The 25,439-nt window shown below is 44.2% G+C and overlaps 1 protein-coding gene across 6 annotated transcripts; it reads left to right on the top strand.

The window, feature by feature from the left end:
• The first annotated feature begins 662 nt into the window (after positions 1 to 662).
• LOC125762428 (uncharacterized) lies at positions 663 to 23,326 on the top strand. Of its 6 annotated transcripts, XM_049424525.1 has the most exons (6): positions 6,566 to 6,966; positions 7,087 to 7,130; positions 9,675 to 10,237; positions 10,452 to 10,745; positions 12,082 to 12,210; positions 15,351 to 23,326. In XM_049424525.1, exons 3-6 carry the CDS (start codon positions 9,725 to 9,727, stop codon positions 21,216 to 21,218), a joined length of 6,804 nt encoding a protein of 2,267 aa, XP_049280482.1. In that variant the 5' UTR covers positions 6,566 to 6,966; positions 7,087 to 7,130; positions 9,675 to 9,724; the 3' UTR covers positions 21,219 to 23,326. The 6 variants fall into 6 exon arrangements, with proteins under 6 accessions (XP_049280509.1, XP_049280482.1, XP_049280499.1 ...); XM_049424552.1 differs by lacking the exons at positions 6,566 to 6,966; positions 7,087 to 7,130; positions 9,675 to 10,237 and adding exons at positions 663 to 1,913; positions 2,761 to 2,853; XM_049424542.1 differs by lacking the exon at positions 7,087 to 7,130 and having other exon boundaries at positions 6,566 to 6,747.
• Positions 23,327 to 25,439: the final 2,113 nt, after the last annotated feature.

Here is a 25,439-nt window from a genome sequence, read left to right as displayed (position 1 = left end):
CATCGTTTCCTCCCTAGAAAGAAGCTAGCGAGGAGTAAGGAGTCGATGAGGAGAAGCACAACAACAACAGCAACAACAAAAAACCCCATTCCACCAATGCAACGCTTAAAACGAAAGACTTCAACGGGGCACGGCAAGCGACGAACCTGGTACGCGTCTCGGCTTAACCTTTCGTCTTGAGCTACCTGTTTCCCTGCCTGGGCCTGCTGCCCTCTTGTTCGCTTGTTGTTTGCTTCTTGCTGTTCTTCTTCTTCGCCCTACGTTATGCTCTACGCTATATGTTAAGACGTGACGCTGCGCTGTAGAAGCGGGTTACATGCTTTGCGAGTTTCACGTATTGTTAGAGCTTTTTCTTCGCACCGACCATCCCATCCCATCCACCTCGGCTCTGTAACCTCACAGAGCGTAGCATCTCAAGCAAGCATCAACAAACACACAGACATATATACCTTCTAGCCGCACAAGCATATTTCTTCTTCTTGTGCGGCTGCATACATACCAGCTTTTGCTTCCAGAGCACGCTTTGTTGAAACGGGGTTGCTTCGTTATTTATCTCTCTCGCTCTCTCTCTCTGTTTCTCTCGATCTTGATCCATTCGTTCCCTCGTTTGGTCGGTTCACCTGGTTTCACTCCCTCTCCCCCCCCCCCCCTTCGGTACACGAACTAGAGAACAGGGAGTGCGCGGTGTGTGCTCGATCGTACGCCGTCTTCAGATCTCCCCCAAAAGCATGATCAGTCTTCAGATGACCAACATGATCTTAAGACGTGTTTCGTGTCAGCTGCGTTATTTTTATGTGCCGATTTTATGGCGCTCAGCGACGTGATTATTACACTAGTGTGTGTGCGTGGTGTAGCGTTGATGTTTAGTGTGTGATGTGCGTGTTTGTATACAGGAGAGTGGGTGAGATTCGTTTTTTCGGATCCCAAATAAAGCCGCCCAGCCCGCAGCATATAAACGAAAGATCGTGAAAAAGATTAAGCAGGGGAGAAACACATACACATGCGCAGGGTTGAGACAGCAGTGGAGCATTTAATTGAAGCGTTTCGTGAAACGCATCGTGTTTTTATGTAACAGCCTGATGGTATGCAATCGGTAGAGCACGTTTAAATTCTTTACTCAGTGGGACGCCCTTTACCATGGCATCCATTAGCCGTAATTACCACGAGGATGTGTTTGTTTGTGTTGATGCGCGTGTGCTTGGTTTAGCCGCAAAAATGTGTACCGATGCAAATGATACAGTTTGTATTTATCAGCAAAACCAACCACCGCTCAAATGTGTCGTACGAGAGCAAACAATAAATCTCGCACAAATGCACCGATCCATGGCAGGGTGAAGACATTAGTTTCGATGTACAACCTGCAAAAGCAAACAGCAATCAAAATGTTTCTACACTCAACAAAACATTTAAACGAACATGGGAAAGAAACCATCACGGCTGCAAGTGCAACTACCAACAAGCGTCTGAGCGCATCATGCGGAACCATGCTTTGCCCCGGAAGGGAATGATTAATTGAAGAAGAAAAGGGCAAGAACAAGTGCCGTTCGTTTACTACCACCACTTTATTTGGTGTGCGTGCCGGTGTAATAAAATTACACTACCGATGTTTCACATGCTAGATGCACGTGTTTCCAAAAAGACATTATTTCGTGTGTCACGAGTGCGTTGTTGAATGTTTATACCGGATGTGCTGTCGAAGACGAAGACTGTTATTTGTTCCAAAGAATGATAAAAATAAACACACAAAACCATCAACAGTTTGTTTGTGAATAAAACGAACTATTAGCAAAACAACAGTGAAAAATTTTTGCATAGAAAAAAACAAATCGTGCTACAGAAAATAAAAATCAAAAACCGCCATAATGTTACTGCAGCAAATCAACCCGATTGGAGCATTTTTTCAAACGTGCAAGGTAATGTCTAAACTAATGTACATCTTACGTTCTGTCTATCCACACATACACACACAAAACCAAGTAGAACCGCATCAACCGTTCATCGCAAGATGAAATGTTTCGTTTCACTCGATCAATTCTGGTACTGCATAGTGTAATATACGCTCATACGTACCGAACCATTAAGGTTTCAAATTGCACCATACTGTTGAAAGTTACAGCAATATGTCTCCTTTGCCTCGCTTCTTTTTTTTCCTTCACGTTTTCCCTTTTTCCGTAACACCGTAACGCAAATGCTCTGCATCGCGGCAGGTGCGCGCGAATGAAGAAAATAAGCAACCGGACGTTACTGGAACATCTGCTGTCATAAGCTTATACTTATTGAAAAACAACCTTTGGCTAATGAGGAAGTGCAGAGTGATTATTCTTTTGTTTTGTTGTTGTTATTGAATCTCTTCCTCTTCTTCTTTTTTTTTGAAGAAATCTCACTACAATACGGTTAAAATACCGGCCCGAAACGCTCAGAGAAAGAATAGCAAAACAAAAGACTTGACGTACAAATAATAAGCGACGAACCCTTCGATTTTTAATATTAAGCGTTTTTCTTTAAATTGATGTACTATTTAGCATGAATTCAGTGTATAAATTGATTTATTTTTTAATTAACATCATAATTGAATATGAAAGTCAACCAGTTTTCTTAAAATGTAACTGTTGATTTTAGATTTTCCTTCTTATGTTTCATGACCAAACTAAATTAATCTCCTTTTTTTCTCTTTTCCTTTCTATTCTATGTGTGTGCACGAACGTTCTAAACATCATTTATGGATGTATGTATGTGTGTGTGTGTATTTAACTGAAATAGGTGCTATGGCATCTAGACGCTTTCCGGCGCTCGTTTCGGCAGCTACAAACACATGACTGCGGAGGTCCGGACTGCATCTTTTGTGCTTTGAAGGTAAGTTTAAAGAAAAAATATTCTTATCAATATTAGATTTTATATTAAATGGTTACAATTATGTTTAAAATTATTTGAAAACGAAACTATGATCACTTATTAGAGGTAAAATAATTTAAGAAAAAAAACTCGTTGCAATAAGAAAATTTGTTTTACTAATAGTTTGTATAAGAATTATTTTAAACCGTAATGTTATTAATCTAATGCAATAAATCAATTCATTCGTTACGGCCTGATAAAATCGACAAAGAGAGTAAAATTCTCCATTCGCGGTCCTAATAGTATAACTTCAGGCGGTTAACATTTTCAGCATGAAACGCTTAAACAGCTCTTTGTGTCTTTGTGTTGGTGGATGCGAGCAAACACGCTTAACGCGCCCTCTAGTGGTTGGTTTTGAAACTTCTCTTAGGTTATGTGAGGAATTTCGATGATTTCTAAATTCAATCAATCATTAATATCCAACCCATTTACTGACGTGTTTTCAGCGTACTATGAACCGTGATTGCAGATGGTAGATTTATTTACAAATATGGGAGTATTAAGTCGCTCGTATGCTGTGCTTAGTGCTATGCTTAGTGCACCGTTTGGCCCGCTAAGCCTGCCCAAAAAGCCACCTTTCGCCATACACGTTGGCATGTGGGCATTTACAGGGCCATGTTGAGGAATTCTCATCATAATCTCTTACCAACACATACAGGCGCAGAGGTTAACAAAAAAAAAATAAGCAACATACCCCTGTAACTGTTGCTGCTTTGATACGGGATAAACCGTGCGGTCGAAACATGATTCAACACTTTCGATGCATGGCTGTGTGTGTGAGCGTAATCTCGGTCAAACGAAATTGGAAGTTTCCGAAAGTCGATTGGGGCATTATTTGCCGTATAGAGAAATTGTTTTACCTTCGTCAAAACTATGCGTTTGAGGTGTGTTTGTGGGTGGGAAATAATTTCAAAGTTGTCCCGTTTCTTGCAGAAGGTAGCATGCAAGTTATTTGTTTTCGATGTAGTGTAAGCTACATTTTGCATTAGTATTAGAGCTTTTGTGTTTTAAACTATGTACCAAACCGTGTATTGAAGAATTATTAAATATCTAAACTTATGAAAAAAATGCTCATCGAACACAGGTTACGTTCGAACAAAAGCAAATATTCTCAGCTAATGTCCCAACCTAATGCGCATAATAACATACGCTGGAATGTCTTGAAACATTAGAATTCAATACACAACACAATCGGATAAAATGGAAAGAGGAAAAGGATCTTTAAGGAGGTTTAATGAGCGACGGCACCGAACGATGTACGTGAAAGGAAGGATGAGGGGAACAACAAAAATTTTTGCCTGCGCCGAAGGAAGTGCGTGACAGTGAATACAAAATGACGATATCCGTTGGATTGAGGATCAATACCTGTGCGCACCGGACCGGATTGTCGGGCGAATGGGCAATCTGTGCAGCGAAGACGACCGCCAGAAGATAGACCGAGACGGTGTAATTACTGAACCTGCGACCCGGAGGCACTGGAGACGTCCGCCGTGTGCTGTGTTCCAACGGCATCCTGAATGTACACCTTCGGGGTCGTCACTGAAAATGACCTAGCCCGGATTGACACGCACCCTGTGCAGAGGTGCGAGGTTATGTTTCCCTTTTCCTTTACAATAATCCTCTCAAGCCTGTAAAGTGGATTGGTGCAATAATAACGTACAGAGGACAGGAAATAAAACTGGAATCTCGACGGAATTCGTAAACCTTCCACATTGTATCATAATATTAGTGAAAAATGTATATGATAGACTAGTCTCCTATATATAAAAAAAGATTATCAGATTAGGTTTATTAAGCGTCTAAAAGGAAAAAAAACTTCATTCTTAAAAAGCTTCACACCTAAACTCAACACGCGCAAATTCACCATCGACATGCGAATGGCAGCTCTTTAAACGCGTCCCAAAAGCTCGAAACGGGTTCTGCTGGTAACGGTGCGCTTGGTGGTGAGTTTGCAGCTTTACTCACCACCGTGCAATGGTGTGTTTCGATAGTCCGCCATAATTTTACACAAAGCGCCTGGTGGCAACTTTTTTTTATTAGTAGACGTGTTTTTCTATATAAAGTGAACTTAAGATCGAATTTAATTATTTAATCCCTATAAAGTTGTACAGAAAAAAAGCATATTTTAGAAGCTAATCCTAACAGTACCAGTACGTGATCTTTGTTGATTTCTCGCATCCTCAAACATGGTGGATGAGAATGAAAAAAAAAACAAAACTTGTCTAAATGAGGGAACACACGTACACAGACAACCGTCAGCTTACGATTCGCCCGTACAACCGAGGCTTTAGTCGAGTCAGTGGTTTTAAAAGTGCCACATTATACAAAGGCTCCGTAGGCTCAACCTTACCCAAACCGTATACGGCCCCGGGGGGGAACCCACCGACCGAAGGGACATCAAGAAGAGGTTGATTGATGTGCTACACACACACCCGTTCGCTCTACAGGACAGGCAGAAGGTTGATGGAAGAAAGGTGCAAAAGTCTCGAACAGGTATAAGGGCGAAAAGAAAGAGAAGGAAAAAGAGAGAAAAAGAGAAAAAGCAAGATAAAGAATACCAACACAACACTAGCACAAAGGAAACAAGAAGAAAGAACTGTAAAAGACACTGAGGATCACGAAGAAAACACGCAACAAGAATCTCGAAAGGTTAAAGAATCGATATCATAGCGTGTGCGGAGAGAGAGAACGTATTTAAAGACACAACAAGAAAAAAAAGGAACTTTGCTAGGGTAAGGGAACAAAAAACAAAGCAACTTTATTAGCAGCTCCCCCCTTTTTCTTCTGTTGGGGGGTCGCCAGTAAAACGAGACTACTGCTAGGAACTTCCATGGAAGGGTGGACGGGAGATGGAGTAAAAAAGCGCTTCATCTCTCCGCTTCCCCCCCTTAAACCAATGTTTCCCCCCAGTGTGACTAAGATGTGAGGTTAGCCTGTAAAGAACAAGCAGCCGTGCACAAGAAGCAGTAAAAAAAAATAAAAACGCAGCGAAACACGAAGCCGATGGAAGTTTGAAATCGAGCGAAAAAAGAGACACAGTAAGAACACGGCCAAGAAGAAGCGGAAAGTTGTTCAACTTGAAGCAGAAACGAGTTTTTGTCGTTTTCTCTTTTTTCTTAAAGATTGACCAAAGCACGTAGCTCGATCTCTCTTTCTATTACCCTTTCTTTCTCTCTCTCTTTCCTTCTGTCTGCTTTTGGACACACTGTAGTAACGAATGTAATACGGAGCTTTTAATTCCACAGTCTCCAGAATGGTACAAAGAGACGTGATCGTTTATAGCAGATTGAAGCGCGTGGTGGGGAAGTACAACTCCAAGAGGAGAAGGGGATCATAAAACACGATTTTAAGAGGTTTGTTTTTTTTCTGCTTCGTGCAAAGAAAAGCTTCAAGAGAAACCAAGATGGCGGCGAAAGGGAGGGGTGGTTGGGGGGTGGGGGGCGAAAAAGGAATAGAATTGGTATATTACTTTTTTTTGTTGTCGGAGTTCGAACCTTTTCGAAGTTCGAATTTCGAACTTCGTTCGTGTACTTTCTTAAGGTGGGTTACGTATGCAACTCTCAACTTAAGCCAGAAAGCAGCGCATTAAAAGAGAGAGAGAGAGCAGCTAAGATTATCTCTCTTTCCTTCTGTTGCTCTTTCTCTGATTTTCAACTAACTCCATTTTACTTCAACCATGAAGATCGTGATCGAGTTCGTGGCCCGAGTTCGGGTTTTAGTTTTGTTGCCCTCCCCTCGGGTAGCTCGAACTGCTCGAATCGAGCCCGCTGGTGGGTTGTCCGATCGGTGGTACAGCGAACAGAATTCATTCGTTCCGTGTAGGCTGGTGGTGGTGAGCGCGTTGAGTTTTCTGTTGTATGTGTTGTGTTGGGAGAGGCAAGCGGGCAAGAAGCATAAGGAGAGGAAAAAAGAACCACCTCAAAATGAACTTAGTACATTTTGCATCCGATCCGCAGTTAGTTCGGCAGCTCTGCAAGGTGTGAGCGAACGTGCGGGCCACCATTCGGATGCGGAGTTTTAGCACGAAAGCATACGGAGCGTGTGATTTTTGCACCTGCATTCAATGCGCGCTAGGTGACGAACCCACGTATCAAGTCGCACGCGGCTTTAGTCGCTGCATCGTGCGAAGAAACAAAACGTGTGTACTTAGCAGTTGTGGATTAGTGGTTATTAGTAGCTTTGCTTTTTGTTTAGCAACTCTTTTTTTTGTGAAGTACATTTTAGTGACATTTTGTTCGGTTTGTGTTGTGAAATTTAATTTCCATTTTTATTTTTCGAAGAAATCTTTGCCAAGATGCTTCACTTCTTGTCTGGCTTCTGTGGTTCGTAGGGTTTTAAAAAACTAAAAAAAAACAAACCTAGAACAGAGGCCTTTCATTTTAGTGGCTATGTGCGCGCGTGTGTGTGTGATTGTGTGAGTCAGTTCTTGGTACCATTGTTATAGGCCGAGAGAGAGATTCGTCGATCGTGAAAGCGTTGCGATGAGAACAACACCTGCTATGGGGAAATGGATGCGATCCCTTTTGTGTGTGTGTTTACTGTGTGCATGTGTATGTGCGCTCCTGCATCCCCGAGAAGCACCGAGAAGGCATAGAAGAAAACGGGAACTACCCCGATGCTCACACGATTTGAGCGTCTCGGGGCCAGAAAAGCAGAAAATCAAACAGAAACAAGGACCAGAAGATACAACAAAATAAAAAAAAAACAACTCCTCTCTTTCTTCGATCTCTTCTGTCTCCTGGGGGGGGGGGGGGGGTATGGTGTGCGAGCTTATGCACACCCTCGCCTACTTCAAACGTACACGTCTTACCATTCCCGGTACCGGTGTTGATGTTTAGTTTCAAGCGAACAAGACCAAGAGAGCGAGACAGAGAGAGACAGAAAAAAACACTCACAACACGCGTTTATAATGTTTGCTTGAAGAAGCAAAAAAAAAAAAAGAAACGGAAATGGGGCGACGCTTTGGGGAGTGCTCTCGGTTGACTTTTATGTTGGGTACCGATCCGTCCATTTTTCCCGGCAAAACTGATGCTCACCCAGCGACCCAGAACGGGTCGGTTCATGTGCCGTACAAATCCGCGGACCCCACCCCGCTCACACATGACTCATGCATCTCCCCCCCCCCCCCTCCCCCCTCCTTTTTTGTTCCGATTGTGATATGCAATTTACACCGAGGGCGCATTAGGACTTTATCTCCCGCATGTGTTTGTGTATGTGCGTCTGCGCGTGTGTGTGTGTGTGTGTGTGTGTGCAAAACGGTAGAGAAGTAGACAGAAATCGGGGTCATATAGTAGTGTCTTTCCCTGTTCAAGGTGCGCTTTGAGGCGGCAATCTGTGTGGTAGATACATTCCCCTTCACCGTAGGAAACCCGATTGGCAGTGGCCACCGACATCCATCAACCACCGTCAAGTCAATCCGTGCAGCCACCAAGCAACATGCGCACCCCCGGTCGGGGGGGGGGGCTTTTTTTGCTTCCAGGCGCCATTTAAATGCTAAAAACCGCACCCCGGCACCATAGCACCAATCAAACATACGGCATTTAGCGTGCTGGGGTGGGATAGGCCACTACGATAAATAGTGTGTGTGTTTGTGTGTTTGTTTTTTCTTCTATTTGCTCACCAAAGATACTATTTCTGTACCAAAAAAAAAAAAAATAAATAAAAAAGTCAACTAAAATGCCTTAATTATGGACCGGTATGGTTGGACTCGCAATGTGAATGCGACTCGCTTGCCAGGTACTAATGCGCTTTTATCGCATTGCCACATAATGCATCTCGATAGTACAAGGCCCCCCGGCCCTCCCTCCCTCCTAACGATCCCATTCTAAGCGACTAAGCCGGGAATAAAAATGCCTCAAGACCGGTACCAGTCTCGTACCCACCTTAACGGTCCTATCTGGAACATTAAAGAGTGCACATGATAAGTGAGATAGGCGAGAAGGTGAACGAAACGAAAAAATAAATATAACATACACGCACACGCACCTACAAAACACGTTTCTATCGACATCTTGGTTTTTACATCTACTTTTTTTCGACTTTTAATAATCCCGCCGTTCGGCTTATCAGATCACTCCAAACCTGACCAATATCGTAAAGCCCATCTTCAACTACAACCGTGAGTGGACGAACGGGACGATTTTGTGTAATTAAATTGCAAATGTAGATAAGTGCAAAATAAAGTCTTCTTTAATTCAATCCTCCCCACTCTTCGTTCCGATAACGGGCGCATCTGTGCAGTGAGATAATGTTGGATTTTAAGATCGAACCAACCACGGAGGCAAGAGATTATTATTTACCTAGCTACCGCATACAAAACACAGCCACCTATAAATTCCATTCCCGTTTAATAACAATTTAATTGGAATGGTGAAAAATTAACGCAAATTATCGACCAACATCGGTGCGTTGCGCTCTCAGTACCTTCGGCGCGAACGAAAGACTTGCGCGCTTGTATAAGCGACGAACTTTGGATTTTTTTGCAAAAAACGTGTCTGTGTGTGTGGTGCAATCTGTTTCTGTGGCCTTCTACCTGTCATGGGTTAAGGAATGCGATGGGATTTCCGTTCCGGTGTTATGATTCATTCCTTATGCGAGGAGTGCGCGAAACATTGGGGAAAAAAAAGGGCAACATACCACACAGATGAGTGTATGCGCACATAAAGGCCGGAAAGGAAGTAAATACTTGGGAGAAAGTTAAAAAGACACAATTACTCATGCTTATCGGTGAAAAAAAAATACATTGTGCTTATCGTTTTTTTGGTTTTTGCCCTATTGGTCAGTTTTAAATGGTAAGCAGTCCTAAACAGTGTAGTGAAGTGCACCAAAAACAATGATAAAGTTTCGGTACAAACGGAAGGATCAGGCACCGGTGAAAAAGTGTGATGAGGGTGCCGGGGCAAGCTTTACCGACTCTCGCGCTTCTACGAACAAATCGCAGCAGGCGGCGACGAGTGCGGTAGGTGAGGTTAAGGCACGTGCTGCTGCTGCTGCTAGCCCTAGTCTACAGCCGACCCATTACGGACGGTCGGGTAGTACGCAGGGGAACAGCGCAACATTGCCGAAGGATCATCGGAGTCCCGGTGGCATGAGTGTTGACCATCAGCCGCCGGGGGACGCTAATGAGGAGAGTGGCCGATTTGATGGACATCCTTGCTGGGGAAGTTATCAGCAACAACAGCATCAACAGCAGCAACAACAGCAGCATCAACAGCAGCATCAACAGCAGCAACAGGCGGCACAGTATCATCAGGAGTTGCTCCAACGAGTTAAGATCGAGAACGAGCTGCATCAGCTGCAGCAACAACAGCACTACGAGTATCTGTCCTGCATCGATGCGGTTGTTGTGAGTTTCACCGTCAAATTGAACGTCTAACCACATACCTCCACAGAGGGTCCAAATTCCCTTCGTGGTCTTTGTGGTTACTTTTTTTTGCTTTTTACGAATTATAATTAAACACACCAAAACAACGAATGATTTACAAGTTATAAGCTTGTTCTTTCCAAATGTTTGCTCCAAACTAATTCGCTTTTCCGTGTCTCCCCCCTTTTTCCCATAGGAATTGTTTTCACAACTGCAAACCAGCTCGGAACCAGCGCTATGTCCGGAACCGCTGCGTCGGGCGCTAGCCAGCGGACCGCTTGCCGGCCGTCGGTTCCCACTCGGCTGTCTGGGCGATGCGGCAGAATGCTTCGAGCTGTTGCTGCACCGCGTCCACCAACATCTCTCGCCGGTGGATAGCGATAGCTGCGAGGCAGCACAGTGCGTCGCCCATCAGCGTTTTGCAATGCGGGTCGTCGAGCAGAGCGTGTGCGAGTGTGGTGCCAATTCGGAGAAGCTACCATTTACTCAGGTAAGTGTTGCCATGCATTTGTTACAGTTTATGCTTACCGTAGCAGTTATCGTTTCTCCCTAGCCGGAACATGAGCGGAAGCGTTAAGTAAGCACTACGGCACAACATTCCGTATCGCTGTCGCTAGGTGTAACTAATACAGCATGCATGGGTTTTGTTTGTTTTCTTTTCGCCATCTTTTTTTTGTGTGCTCTTGCCCATGGTTGAATTAAATGCTGTGTAATCGAGGAGAAAAAGAAATACAAAACAATTCTCGTGAAATTCTATTTTAGAGCCAATATTACAGTGTGCGTCATAAAAATAAGACCACGTCATTGTTCATCAAAATTATTGTTTATTAAAGCTTGTTTGCAATTTTTTTTGTGTTTGATTTGATTATAGTAAATTATGCTCTGAACAGAAAATAATTAAAATAATATAAAAATACTACAGCTCTTCTATTCTTGAACACACACTGTAAATCTTTATTCGCTCAGTTGTTTATAAATAAACCAAAAGATAAACCCTTAAAATGCAAATCTAACAAGCAACAATTTGAATTTTTTTATGCGAATATTCACATAAACTATCTCTACTTTCATTCGCAATAAAAACAACAACAAAAAAATCATCACAAATTCTTTAAAACAAACCGAGCGCACACCTCATACTTAAACTGATTCGAGCTCCCTTTCACGCCCCATACACCGGGTGCGGCATAGGACGAGATTTGTGTTTGTTTTTTCTTCTTCCTTGGTTCAGTTTTTAGCGCGCGCAGCATAACTTAAGCATTGCCTTTTAACTGTCTCACAATCGGTGGGGGGGGGGGGGCTACGCGATGCTAACGGGAATCGCACCACGATGAACTCGTTTTTAATTAATGCAAGCTAATGCGGGATCGGTAACCACCTTCCATGCACACACCAGAAAGCATGGAAACCTCCTTCGCGCTCTTCACATTCGGTGCGTGTTTTTTTTTCTTCAACTTCTTTCGGGCCGTTTTACGACCGTGAAGAAGCGACACAATCTGAATACGAACGCAAAACGCGTATAAAATACCTTTTTCGGGGGGGTGATAAGCTTCGACTTTAAAATGAACACGTTTAACAGCTCTATCTTCGTTCCCGCTTTTTTGTTTGTTTCGTTCTTTCACTTCCCTGTGAAGTGATTTACACAAAACACAGCTAAAATTTTCATAAAACGACATTATCTCCCCGTACTAATTCTCCCACAAAAGTTTTTGGTTCTGCTTTGTTCTATCGCATTTTATGCCACGGTTTTCTTCGCTTGGGACTTTTTCTTTCGGTGTATATTTCATGTATGTGTTTTTTTCTTCTTTATTCTTTCATTTCTTCAGATGGTGCACTATGTGTCGGCTTCGGCGCTAACATCGCAAAACACGCTCTCGATACAACATCAGCAAAATATCACGTTCGGTCAGCTGCTGCGTAACGCGGGCAATATGGGTGACATCCGCGACTGTCCGGTAAGTTTTTGTTTGTCTCGTTTTTTTTCTATTCTTTCTTTATTTAAAATAAAACAGCCATTTTTTATTGTATTCCGCACGCGTCCGGTGCCGGTCAGTTAAAACTTGTCAATGTACCGTTTGCTATAAAAAACGGATTTGTTTTATAGTTTTCTAATGTTGAATGATTTATTCATTAATCTGATTCTGAATTCTGATTTTAACCCTGTACTCTTGGTTATTTGGAATTGCTTCGAACTACATAGAAGATCTGCGATGTAACACAAATGCTTAATATTTCTCCGAATCTTTTGGAAATTTGAGTAATTTGGTGACCTTAATTTTGACCGTGACGGTAATCTTAAGGTGCTACTCAGCAATAATTACCGTCTGTATTCGACAAAATTTCCGTTTTTGCAATAGTGAAACGAGTTTTGTAAATCAAGATAATATTCGCTGCTCGACTGCCACGACTAGAGCATTTAAAGTCATTAAAAGCTGTTGCTTAAATGTAAACTTTTAATCCATTTTCAATTAAAGAAATAATTTGAAATGTGTAACTCACAATAAGAAATAGATATAGGAGAAAATAATAGATTTTCAAATAAAATATTGCTTCTAACAAAATTGGACAAAAACAAAAGACTTCAACAGGCTAAGAAGCGACGAACCCTATCTTTTTTTGTTGTTTATTAAAAAAGATAATTGAAAATGGAATTGTTTCACTAATAATTGAATAACATCAATACTCTTAGCGTCATCAACGCTTCCGCTGTGAGTAAAGGCGAAAGTTTAAAGAGAAGGTTGTAGAGCGCCACAACGTTATGCTTCCATATGCATATTTGCTGAGGATGTGCATTTTGCTTTGCTAGTTGCTCTCTTGTAGTGACCGTTACCACTTCTCTCAATGTCAGCATTAAAATGTAAATGAAAGGGCGCCTCGTTCGCTTCGAAACCTTGCAATATGCTACTTCCCCCCTCCCCCCGCCTGCTACCGCTACCGTATGAAGCAAAAATTACATCTAACAAGGATTGGAAACACTCCACCATCTTGTGAACGTAGCCTGGACAATGATATGTATTTCAACACAAACATATGCTGTCTCGTACTGTCGATGGTGATGGATTTTCCGACGAGTGTTACATTGAAGGTGCTAAAGATCACCCCCCCCAAACCCCATCTTTTTACATTCACCCTCCATCCTAACCACAAGCACAGATGAAGTGCGTGAGTAGTAAGATAATTCTTCAGCTTTCCGTGGTTACCTTTGGTCGAGGTGCTTTCCGAGGTATCTAAAGGAAAGCATCGATCGGGGCACAGATGGCCATGAAAATTCGATGGCTTTTGCGGAGTTTTTTTTTATTCGCTTCTACACTGCTCATGTGTGCGTCACACACTGTCCTGCTTCACCGTTCTTATTTCTTTGTTTGTTTGCACAGGCGCCACAGCTGTACCAATGCCGTCTTCTAACAGGCGCAGCCCACTATAAATTCGCCTACTATACTATAAAGTGGTGGTGAAGTAAAAAAAAAAAGTCAGAACAAATGACTCGGTAGCTGGGAGTTTGCTGCTAGCCTACTCTCCCCCCACCCTTACTGACATTCCACGGTACCGACAGATCGGCCATCCATTGTCGTGCAGTACAGGCCAGTCCGGCTAAATGATCGCCACTCAATGCAACATGCTGCAATGCTGGAGGCTATGCAAATTAAACACAATGTCTCTCGCTCACCCCGCTCTACTCGACGTGTGTACACGCGTACGAGCTGACATTAGCTTGCTCTCTGCCGTGGTACAGTGTGTCTGGCTCTTAAATCATAACATTAATGCAATCCTACAATACCTTTGGTGGGGGAGGCATCGCGCGTAGTGCCTCCAACGGAACGGTGAATGAAAGGTTTTATTGAACATAAAAAACAAGCCCGTGTCGGGCTGTCAAGGCTAACGTGATCGTACAGCGTTTTTACCCTACCAGCGAGGTACCCATTTTTCTGCATTAGACGCGTGCACTCTCAACAGTGTGTACTATACTGGTGCGTTACCTACACGATTGGGTTTTTAAGTTGAAGTGGAAAGAAGATTACTCTTTGTTGCTTTTAACTTTTCTCTTTTCGATGAAGGTCTTTCACTGTGAGAGCCAACCAACCAACAACAACAATTAAATAGGTGGAGTGCCTGAGAAATAGCTACAGACATGAATGTCACTGCTGGATGTAATGTTATTGATGTCTGGGGTTTTTTTTATATGGCCTAACGTTAACATTTCCTTAATGGGTTTGTTATTGTGCGTAAATTTAACTTCCTATCGAATGCAGAATATTGTTCAAATTGTCGTGTACGTTCACTGGAACAAAGAACTGGAAGTATTCAATCATGCCAGTTGAAAAAAACAGCAAAATCGAATATCATTCACATGGAGGAACATGTACCACTGTGAGATACTTGACGTCCACTCGAAACAACTTCTTCAAAAATATTCAAAACAGGAGCGGTATCTTTCGCTCTCAAATTCTGCAATATTATCCAACAAAACTTAGTTATATCTGGATGATTCTAATGGATTTATAGACGAGATATATCCTTGAAGAATTAGACTACTTCTTGGTACCCAATTTCGCAGGACATTGTCTAATCGAGATTTCGTTGGAGTTTTGCAGTACAGGCTCCAAAGTTTTTCCAAAGAAATATCATGTTTCAACAAGAAAATGTAGAAGCTCAAAACAGCTCATTGAAAGGAAAATTGAATTACCTGAGGGAATTGCCCTAAAGTATTCTTTCAATAAGAGAGTTGCTATAAACATTCATACAAGAAAATTGGAGAAATTACTCGACATCTTTAGTTCAAGAAGTACTCCAAAAAGAGTACTTAAAAACAAGAAACCCTCTGCTCCACAAGTTTCTTATTCTGCTGGTAGAAGTTCCTTGGTCTAGTAGATCTGGTTTCGGAATACCATAGCCATACTGCACTACATTTCATGCTGCAATTTCGTAGGTGTTTCTCAATTTAAAGAACCACTTTAATTAATAATAAATATGTAAATAAATTCCAACGGAACAGAGGAGTTACTCCAACGCGTTGCTCACAGAGAGAGAGAGAGAGTAGAGCAAACACGCGAAAGCAGATACTAACGATCTACTATACCTTCTATCTCTTTTCCAGAGTGCATGTGGCGCCAAGATTGGTATCCGGCGGGCATTGCTGAATCGGCCTGATGTTGTATCGATCGGTGTAGTGTGGGACTCGGAACGGCCACCGGCGGACCAGGTGCACGCCGTACTGAAGGCGATCGGTACCACGCTCCGGCTGTGCGACGTGTTCCAGCAGGTGTCGGATCACCGGTGGGCCCAAACCGTACATCACGAGCTGGTGGGTGTCGTGTCGTACTACGGCAAACATTACACCACCTTCTTCTTTCACACGAAGCTGCGCGTTTGGGTGTACTTTGACGATGCGAACGTAAAGGAGGTCGGCCCGAGCTGGGAAGGCGTGGTCGAGAAGTGTTCCCGCGGTCGGTATCAGCCGCTGCTACTGCTGTACGCCCTGCCCCAACCCCAGCAGCTGCAACAGCAGCAGCAACAGCAGCTGCAACATCAGCAGGAGCTAACGACACTGGCTCAGCACCGGCGGGCCGTTACGCCCAGCCCGGAAAAGGCTACCATGGGATCGAATGTCCGGCGTGCCATCACACCTACTCCGAACCGGGCACTTCCCATATGTGACTATCAGAACCTAACCGTCATACAGAGTAAAATATTCTCCTCGGCAAATGGGGGCACCGGTGGTGGTGGTGGTGGTGGAGGTGGTAGTGCTAGCAGTGAGGATGCCCAGGAAAAGGAACATTACATTAGCCGTAAAGCGGTACAGAATGTGCTGAACGCACAGTACCAAAACTTGTCCGTCATTCAGGATAAAATCTTCCCATCAACACACGACCAGCAGCAACAACAACAACAGCAACAACAACAACTGAGAATTTTAGCAAACGGCACCAACAAGCAGCAGCACCATCAGCAGCAAAATCTAAGCTACAACCGTAACCACGTGAATGGTGTTGAGGGTGGTGCTAGTACTGCCGTCGGGATGCCCAACGTTTCGCCCTCCTCCTCAAGCGGTACGGCCTCCTCACCGGACGGGCTGTCCATGCCGGATCACCTGAATCAACCACGGCGTCGCGATTCGGGTAACTGGAGCGGTGATCGTAACTCCGCATCTTCATCCTCCTCGACGACACTGGACAACCCGTACCTGTATCTGGTCGGCAAACGTCAGGTCGGTGGCAGTGTTCCGGCCAGTCCAACGCGTGGTAATAACTCCACCAGCAACGGGCTAGGCACAATCGGCGGTGGCACAAACGGGGCACAGTTCTATGATGCCGGTTACGACTCGTACTCACTTTCGTCCACGGATTCATTCCCTTCGAAGCACCAACCGACTGGACCGGCTGGTTCGCTGCTGATGGCATCGTCCGGTTCATCGTGTGGCAATGGGACGATGACCAAGATACCGGAATCCGTCGTACTGTCCGGTGATTGTGAGAAGCTTTGTATGGAGGCGGACCAGCTGTTGGAAAAGTCCCGGCTGTTGGAGGATGCGCACGATCTAGAGACGGCCCTGGTACTGTGCCATGCCGCCGCTAGTAAGGCCCGCGCTGCGATGGATGCACCGTACAGCAACCCACACACGATGACGTTTGCACGCATGAAGCACAACACCTGCGTGATGCGGGCACGTTCACTAAACCGTCGCATACTGATCGAGAAGGGTGGTGAAATGATTAAAGAGCAGCAGCAGCAGCAACAGCTGCAGCAACAACAGCAGCAGCTACATCTCCACCATCAAACCATGCAGCAGTACCACGTGCTGACGAGCAGCGGCGCCTTGCAGCATCGACGACAGAACAGCAAGGAAAAGATGCTGACGGTCGGTACATCCGCACACCACGCATTGTCCGGATCGACCACCGCCGGTACGACCGCTGGAGTAGCGGTTGGTTCAACCGCCGGCAGCGTACTGCGCAATTCACCCTCGAAAAACATTGAAATCTACGCGACACTGCCGAAGAAGAAGGTCACACTGAAGCTGATCGAGGCGGAACACATTGAGCCGGAACCGGCGATCGATCTGAAGGCACCGACGGAGCGCGAAAGTCGCAGCCTGTTTTCGCGCGTCACCAGCGATAAGGATGGTAAGGATGGGAAGGAAAAGCGTAGCCGTAGCGAGGATCGTAACAAAGCGCTCGCATCCAGCGCGTCCTATACCGACCCGGGGCTGGTTAACGCGAAGGATACACTGCGAAAGCACAAGGAGGAAAAGGATGCGAACGATCGGAAGGAGAAGGAAGCGAAATCGGGCAAGAAGCAGCACAAGATCCGTCGGAAGCTGCTGATGGGTGGTTTGATACGGCGCAAAAATCGCTCCATGCCCGATCTTACTGAGGCCGTTACGGGTGGTTCGGGTGCGGGTGGGCCTGGGTGTGAGAACGGGAACGGTGAATCATCGCTGCTGGACGGTGGTGTTGGTGGTGGTGGCGGTGTTGGTGGTCCGCTTGGATCCTCGCTGGACGATAGTGCGGTTGGGTTGAGTGTAAGCGCGAAGGACAACCCGAACAGTGGCTATCTTTCCGAGGGTCACTTCGATTACCATCCGATCTCGAACACGAATCCGAACCTCGAACGGAGCAAGCTGATGCGTAAGAGCTTCCACGGTAGTGGACGATCGCTGTCCATCCCGAAGGTGCCACCACCACCACCGGTTCGGATCGGGTCCGCACTCACTGCCGTCTCGAATAGTTCGTCTACGGCCCAACAGCAACATCAACCGCCCAACGCATACACCACGCCGTCTGCCAGCTCGGCGTCACCTTCAATGCTGCAGATGCAGAAGCTACCCCTGAACGGTGTCAATCTGCGACATCTCGAGTACGTGACGGAAGCGGCAGCTGCCGCCGCAAACAGTGGCCTACCGGCACATCCGCCGAGCGGCATTAAACCATTCCACGAAGCGAACGTGTCGAATCTTTCCACCATGAGCTCCAACACCAGCATGAGCGAGGACTCGTGCCAAACCATCATAACGACCTGTGCGCTGGTGCACCAGGAACAGTCACCGGTAAAGGTGCAGGATCTGCCACCGCCACCATCGTCACCGTCCACCGTCGGTATGGAGGAAGTCGACTCGATCGTACGATACCAGCAGCATCAACCGATGGAGCTGCCACCGTATCCGAGTCCACCCTCCACTACGTGCCATTCGCGGCAGGCAAGCGAGGACTTTCCGCCCCCACCACCTGCCATCGATTTTGAACCGTTGCACGAACAGCTGAACGAAATACAAAGTCTGCAGGTGGCTGCAACGCACACAAACGGTGGACAGGGTATGAAGCATCAGCAGCAGCAACAACAGTCGATGTCTCACAATCAGTCTGGCATTCAGAACACTACGAGCATTTTGGCACAGCTGCAGGCAAAGCAGCTACAGCAACAACAACACCAAATGCAACTTCAGCAGCAGCAGCAACAACAACAATATCAGCATCTGCAGGATCAGCAACATCAACTGCAGCATAGTGTCAGCAACCCGAACAATCCGATCAGCACTAGTGAAATACTGAACGAAACGACACGTTCGGAGATCTGGCTGAAGGAGTTGCAGCTGAAGCAGCTCGCACTGAAGCAGCAGCAACAGTGTCGGGAAGCTGGCGCCAGTTCCGTTGCGCAGCAATATCAACAACAAGGACAGAAGCACAACAATCTCGTTACAGCCGCACCATCGATTGGTGGCGATCAACGCAGTGTGCGTGATCTTGCGTCACGTTTCGAACAGATCAAGCTATCGGTTGGATCTCAACTACAGCAGCAGCAGTTGCAGCAGCAACAGCAGCAACTTCATCCACCAAACATTCGCACCGGCATGAGTGGGTTACTGCTGGCCGATCAGCAACAGAAAGCAGCTCGTACAACTCCACCCCCACCACCACCACCTCCCTCGGCACCGGACACGCTGCTGGGTGATGCGAGTGCAGGTGTTGCCGACTATACCTCCAACAGTGGTGTCGATGTGGTTGACTGTCCGCGTGACGTTGGTGTCGTGTACCGGATGCAACTCCCGAAACCACGGTACGACATTGCGCAGAGCCAAATACAGGAAGAGATCCGTGAGGTGGAGATGTTAAACCAGGTCGTACAGCAAACGCTCAACAATGGTAGTGCCGGTGGTAGTGCTGCCCAAGCCAGCAACAAGTCGCAACTGCTGCAACACTGCTCCGACGCAGCACCAGTTTCGGCTGGACGTACGAAGAAGAAGAGCGTTTCCTTCTGCGATCAAGTCATACTGGTAGCGACGGCAGACGAGGACGAAGATGATGGGTTCATACCGAATCCAATTCTCGAACGTGTGCTACGAACGGCTGGTGGTGGCAACGGCGCAACTACAACAAACAGCTGCCCCGATAGTGACCCGACGGCGGCCATACTAATGTCTGCTGGAACTGGGGAGGGTTGCGTGTCTGCACAGTCCCAACCACCACCAACGTCATCAACGGTCGTGACGGGAATGCAGGAACGTTTGCCGACACTTTCAACCAGCATTACGTACCACCCGATCAAGGCACCATCGCCGACGCAACAGCTGAAACAGTCACCACTGCCACCGGTGTCTACCGGTCCGGTCTACTCACTCGCGGCCGACATGCACAAGCAGAACATGGAAATACAGCGACAGCTGCAGCAGCAACAGCAGCAGTACTACGGTGTTGTTAACAACGGGCCGGAACTGGAAAGTTACAAACAGCAACAGCAACAGCAGCAACCACAACAACAACAGCAGCAGTACAGCTCCATACCAGCGAACGCTACCATATTCAAGACGCATCAGTTCAGTGCAACAATGCCCACGAAGAGCACACCGTCACTGTACGGTGTACCGTCCAACATGACCCTTCAGCTGCATCAACAACAGCAGCAGCAACAACAACAACTACAGCAACAGCAGCGACTCTACGGCAGTGATACGGGCAGCGAGCTTAGCTTTGATGGTCGTACATCCGGTGCCTCATCGCAGCTGTCTGGTGTTTCCGCCTCACCGTACATGACCGTGCCGCACATGCTTGATGGCGGTCCACAGGTTGGCTATCAAACAGTGTCCGCATCCCCAACAACCATTACCACCAACTCGAGCCCCGCCTCCAACACCTTGCTGCGTCAGAATTTAGCCTCCTTGCTTCAGCATCAGCAGCAGACGATGGGTGGTGTTGTTGGTGGTGGTGTTGTTACACCCTCCGCAATGCGTACCCCTCCTCAGAACGGTATCGGGCTGGTGTCGAACGTATATCAGAAGCCACCGAAACCTCTGAACGTGTACCAGCAGCAACAGCAACAACAACAACAGCATCAACTCCCACAACTCAACACCACGTACAATGGTAACGTGTCCCTACCTTACGTCCAACAACAACAACAACAACCACCGCAACAGTCCACCATCGTCTCGCCCTCTTCCTCCCCTTATCAACGTGTGCCTGTACCGCTCGGGTATGAAGGCATGACGACATCCATCTACCACGATCAACCCACGATCGGTATGATGAACCAACAGCAGCAGCAACAACAACAACAACAACAACAGCATCTACAACACGGTGGTACCTCTCCATCAACAACACTTCAGCCAAAACCAACGCAAAAGAAGGTGAGCTTTGAGCCGGGTACGAAAGGTGGTGGTCTTGATGCGGCCACCGGTACACAATCGCCCTCACCGTCGGCGAACAGCAGCCAGCAGCAGGCACCGACCCCCCAGCACTATCAGCTGCAGCTGGACGTGCAGCTGCAACAGCAGCAACAGAACGTTGTCGGTCTGCCACCGACCCGTGTCGTACCGATTGCCACGTACAACGGTAATGCCATCGTGAAACCGTCCGCCAAAGCCGTCCAGTGCAATCTCTGCCGGAAGAAGCACTGCATCCTGCCGGCAATCTACTGTACCGATTGTGAAACCTATCTTGCCCGCTTCCAGATGCCGGTACGGCGGTAATCTCTTGCCGTGTTGCGCTGGTGGTGATTGTTTGCCCTCACACGCTATCTGCCCGGATGTAGAAGGCCATCTTGTACAGTAAAGAAAGATATTGAGCTTGAGTAGTAAAAAGAGCTTGCTGAAGAACATAAAATTTTGCAGGCCCAAAACTGGTTGTGAACCAACGTGGAGGTGGAAGGTGTTTAAACGTTAGGAGAGGTTGGCTCTCTTGACTTCACCTCATCATACCGTGCCTGAATGTGATATCTATGAATGGGAAAATAAGGAGTATAGGGAGAGAGAGAGAGAAAGAAAGAGAGAGAGAGAAAGAGAGAAAGAGAGAGAGAGAGAGAAAGAGAGAGGATAAGAAAAGGAGAAAGAAAACATTCTTTTTTAATAATGGGTGCTGCTTTCGATTGTTTTCGTAATAACCTCCAACGCTGTGTTGTTGTTGGATGGAGATTATTGCTGCTGTTGTAATTATCTTATTGGAAAGAGCAGTTGTCATATGGTAGAGATGTAACACTATGCTAGAAGCATACTAGACGGTGTAGCTAGTTGCCGGTATCAGTCTTTTACGTGACAAGTTTCTTGGCAAAATCCCATCCCCTGTTGGATGAACTGACTAAACCCTCTAGCAGGTAATTAAAGTCAAGGACATGGCAGATCACAACACACCTTCAAGGTTGTAGTACTACTAAGAAATGAAGAAACATACGCTCGTAACACAGACTCTAATTTGCCAGCACTACTCCGCCTTCATATAGTCCGTCCTCTTCGTTCGGAACGTTATTTCTTCCGTCCCAATGTATTAATACGAAACTGTTCGTAGCCGACAGTTGCGAAGCGTTAGTTTAAAGGACAATTTTACTTAATTTTATAATCATATTAAAATGAGGAAAGAGAAGATAGGAAAGTTAACAAAACGGTCGATTTTCTTATCTTCGCTTTCGCAATTTTAATGCCACACAGTAACCACTGTCGAAATAGTAACACTAATGGCGGTCTTATAGTACTTAACCATATGTTAAGTTTTTTTTAAAAGCTAGCGTTAGGCTTAGTGACTTAGTGGGGATTGTAGATACCCATCTTTTTTTTTAATTTGATCGATTGAAGTGACAGAGAAAGAAAGCTCCTAGTAAGAGCCCCCCAGGGTGGCGATCGATGCGTGCGAGAGATAGAGAGAGAGAGAGTTAGAGGTTTCTGCACAAGGGATATTTTCTGCTAGTAAGATCAATACGAACACACGTCCAGTTTGCCTCGACTGCTCGTAATGCAACCATGCAAAAAAAAAACAAAACAAAATGGAGAATGATCGAGGAACTCGCTGCGCTGGATCGGTTGGTGCCATCGTCTCGTCCTCCGCTTCTATATTTAGCGGCTGGGCATGACAACAGAGGGAAGTTTACTATAGAGAGATCTTAACGATAACTCGCTTAAGATAACAATTGTCTCCATTTTGTTTACGTTCGTCGAAACCGATTTTCCACAAATCGAGATAATCTAGTTGATAGTTTTATCAAATATTTTGTTTTAAAAGAAACCAATTTTAAGCTATAAGCAAACTCCTAACCTAATCGGGGAAGAACAGATATTTTCACTGTTTTTATTTTTACTCTAGCGAGCGTTTTAATCTCCTCATTTGATACATACTCAGCAACCTGTCAACGGGGAAAAAATGAACCTTTACATAGAGTGTCGTGGGTCTGTGGGAATATATCAACTTAAGAATAATGAATTAGAAACAACAACAAATTTATAACCTTCGCTTCTTAAACTCTTAAACTCCTCAGTTGTTAATAAGCCCCCTTCCCTTTTCATTTGATTTCCTCTTAGCTTATCTTTATTTTATTCCATTTTAGCATATGAATGTAGATATACAGCATTGAAATTTATCGAATTTTTCCACCTAGTTTTTTTTTTAAATTTCATTTCTAGAAGAGACGGTACATTAATTACATATGTGACGTTATAAAAAACAACGTCACAAAAACCATAAAGTAAATAAGATTTATAACGTTTCATTCGGAAAAAATAAACCTTCACGCAGCGTTACACCCGAATGTGTGGGGTTGCAATAGTATAACAAAATAATAAAATATTACCTTAACTATTTACAGAAAAAATAATTAATTCGTGTCGATGGTTATTGCTTTATTGAAATACCGAAAAACGAATGTCGAAAGAATATGCTTCCTATTGTCATTGGTCACTGTTTAATGTAATAATGGAATTTTATAGATATTTTATTACACAGGTTTGTATTTTTACAAAAAATTTACTTAAAAATCACGTGAAATCTGCCTTTTTTTCTTATATTTCACTCCTTTTTTTATTTCAAGCATTATTTGAGTGAAAAGAAACTCATTTCAACCCATTGGCATTAAAATAAAACAATTTTATTTTTTTTTGCAAAATTTCCCAAAAAAATGGCAAGGGGTACCCCTTATAAAATTTTCGAGTTGAAATTTTTTTGAAATTTTTTTTCCGATTTTTTAATCTTTTTTTAATTTAAAGCATTATTTGAGTGAAAAGAAACTAATTGCAACAAATTCCCATTAAAATATATCACATTTTTCAATTTTGCTAAATTGCTCAAAAATGAAGAAAATTTTACGTTTTTTCAAACAGGGTAAGGAACTTGGTTCCTCGAATAACTTCTGACACAGACATCTGAGGGCATGGCCGTCCAAGAACAAAATGTAGCCATTGATGCCATCTATCGACCACAAGTTAAAGATTGGCGATCCGTTGGATACCGACCGAGTTATAGGCAAAAGTTGGTGCAAAAATGAGGAAAATTTTACATTTTCTCAAACAGGGTAAGGAACTTGGTTCCTCGAATAACTTCTGACACAGACATCTGAGGGCATGGCCGTTCAAGAAGAAAATGTAGCCATTGGTGCCATCTATCGACCACAAGTTAAAGATTGGCGATCCGTTGGATAGCGACCGAGTTATAGGCAAAATTTGGTGCAAAAATGAGCGTTATGAAATTTTCTAATTGTTCTAATTTTTTGATTTTTTTCTAATTTCTTATTTTTTTTAATTTAAAACATTATTTGAGTGAAAAGAAACCCATTTCAACCAATTGGCATTAAAATAAAACAATTTTTTTTTTTTTGCAAAATTTCTCAAAAAAATGGCAAGGGGTACCCCTTATGAAATTTTCGAGTTGAAATTTTTTTGAAATTTTTTTTCCGATTTTTTAATCTTTTTTTAATTTAAAGCATTATTTGAGTGAAAAGAAACTAATTGCAACAAATTCCCATTAAAATATATCACATCTACAAATTTTGCTAAATTGCTCAAAAATGAAGAAAATTTTACGTTTTTTCAAACAGGGTAAGGAACTTGGTTCCTCGAATAACTTCTGACACAGACATCTGAGGGCATGGCCGTCCAAGAAGAAAATGTAGCCATTGATGCCATCTATCGACCACAAGTTAAAGATTGGCGATCCGTTGGATACCGACCGAGTTATAGGCAAAATTTGGTGCAAAAATGAGGAAAATTTTACATTTTCTCAAACAGGGTAAGGAACTTGGTTCCTCGAATAACTTCTGACACAGACATCTGAGGGCATGGCCGTTCAAGAAGAAAATGTAGCCATTGGTGCCATCTATCGACCACAAGTTAAAAATTGGCGATCCGTTGGATAGCGACCGAGTTATAGGCAAAATTTGGTGCAAAAATGAGCGTTATGAAATTTTCTAATTGTTCTAATTTTTTGATTTTTTTCTAATTTCTTATTTTTTTTAATTTAAAACATTATTTGAGTGAAAAGAAACCCATTTCAACCAATTGGCATTAAAATAAAACAATTTTATTTTTTTTGCAAAATTTCTCAAAAAAAACGTAAGGGGTACCCCTTATGAAATTTTCGAGTTGAAATTTTTTTGAAATTTTTTTTCCGATTTTTTATTCTTTTTTTATTTTGAAGCATTATTTGGGTGAAAAGAAACTAATTGCAACAAATTCCCATTAAAATATATCACATTTTTCAATTTTGCTAAATTGCTCAAAAATGAAGAAAATTTTAGGTTTTTTCAAACAGGGTAAGGAACTTGGTTCCTCGAATAACTTCTGACACAGACATCTGAGGGCATGGCCGTCCAAGAACAAAATGTAGCCATTGATGCCATCTATCGACCACAAGTTAAAGATTGGCGATCCGTTGGATACCGACCGAGTTATAGGCAAAAGTTGGTGCAAAAATGAGGAAAATTTTACATTTTCTCA

The sequence above is a fragment of the Anopheles funestus genome, chromosome X (assembly GCF_943734845.2).
Source record: "Anopheles funestus chromosome X, idAnoFuneDA-416_04, whole genome shotgun sequence".
Lineage (NCBI taxonomy): Eukaryota > Metazoa > Arthropoda > Insecta > Diptera > Culicidae > Anopheles > Anopheles funestus.
This window is presented reverse-complemented; position numbering and strand designations above follow the sequence as displayed.

Bases quoted from the DNA above. Each gene is read 5' to 3' on its own strand.
- LOC125762428 (XM_049424542.1), top strand. From the start codon at position 9,725: ATGATAAAGTTTCGGTACAAACGGAAGGATCAGGCACCGGTGAAAAAG. The intron at 10,746-12,081 runs GTAAGTGTTGCC...TCATTTCTTCAG, and splicing joins AGAAGCTACCATTTACTCAG to ATGGTGCACTATGTGTCGGC. The intron at 12,211-15,350 runs GTAAGTTTTTGT...TCTCTTTTCCAG, and splicing joins GTGACATCCGCGACTGTCCG to AGTGCATGTGGCGCCAAGAT.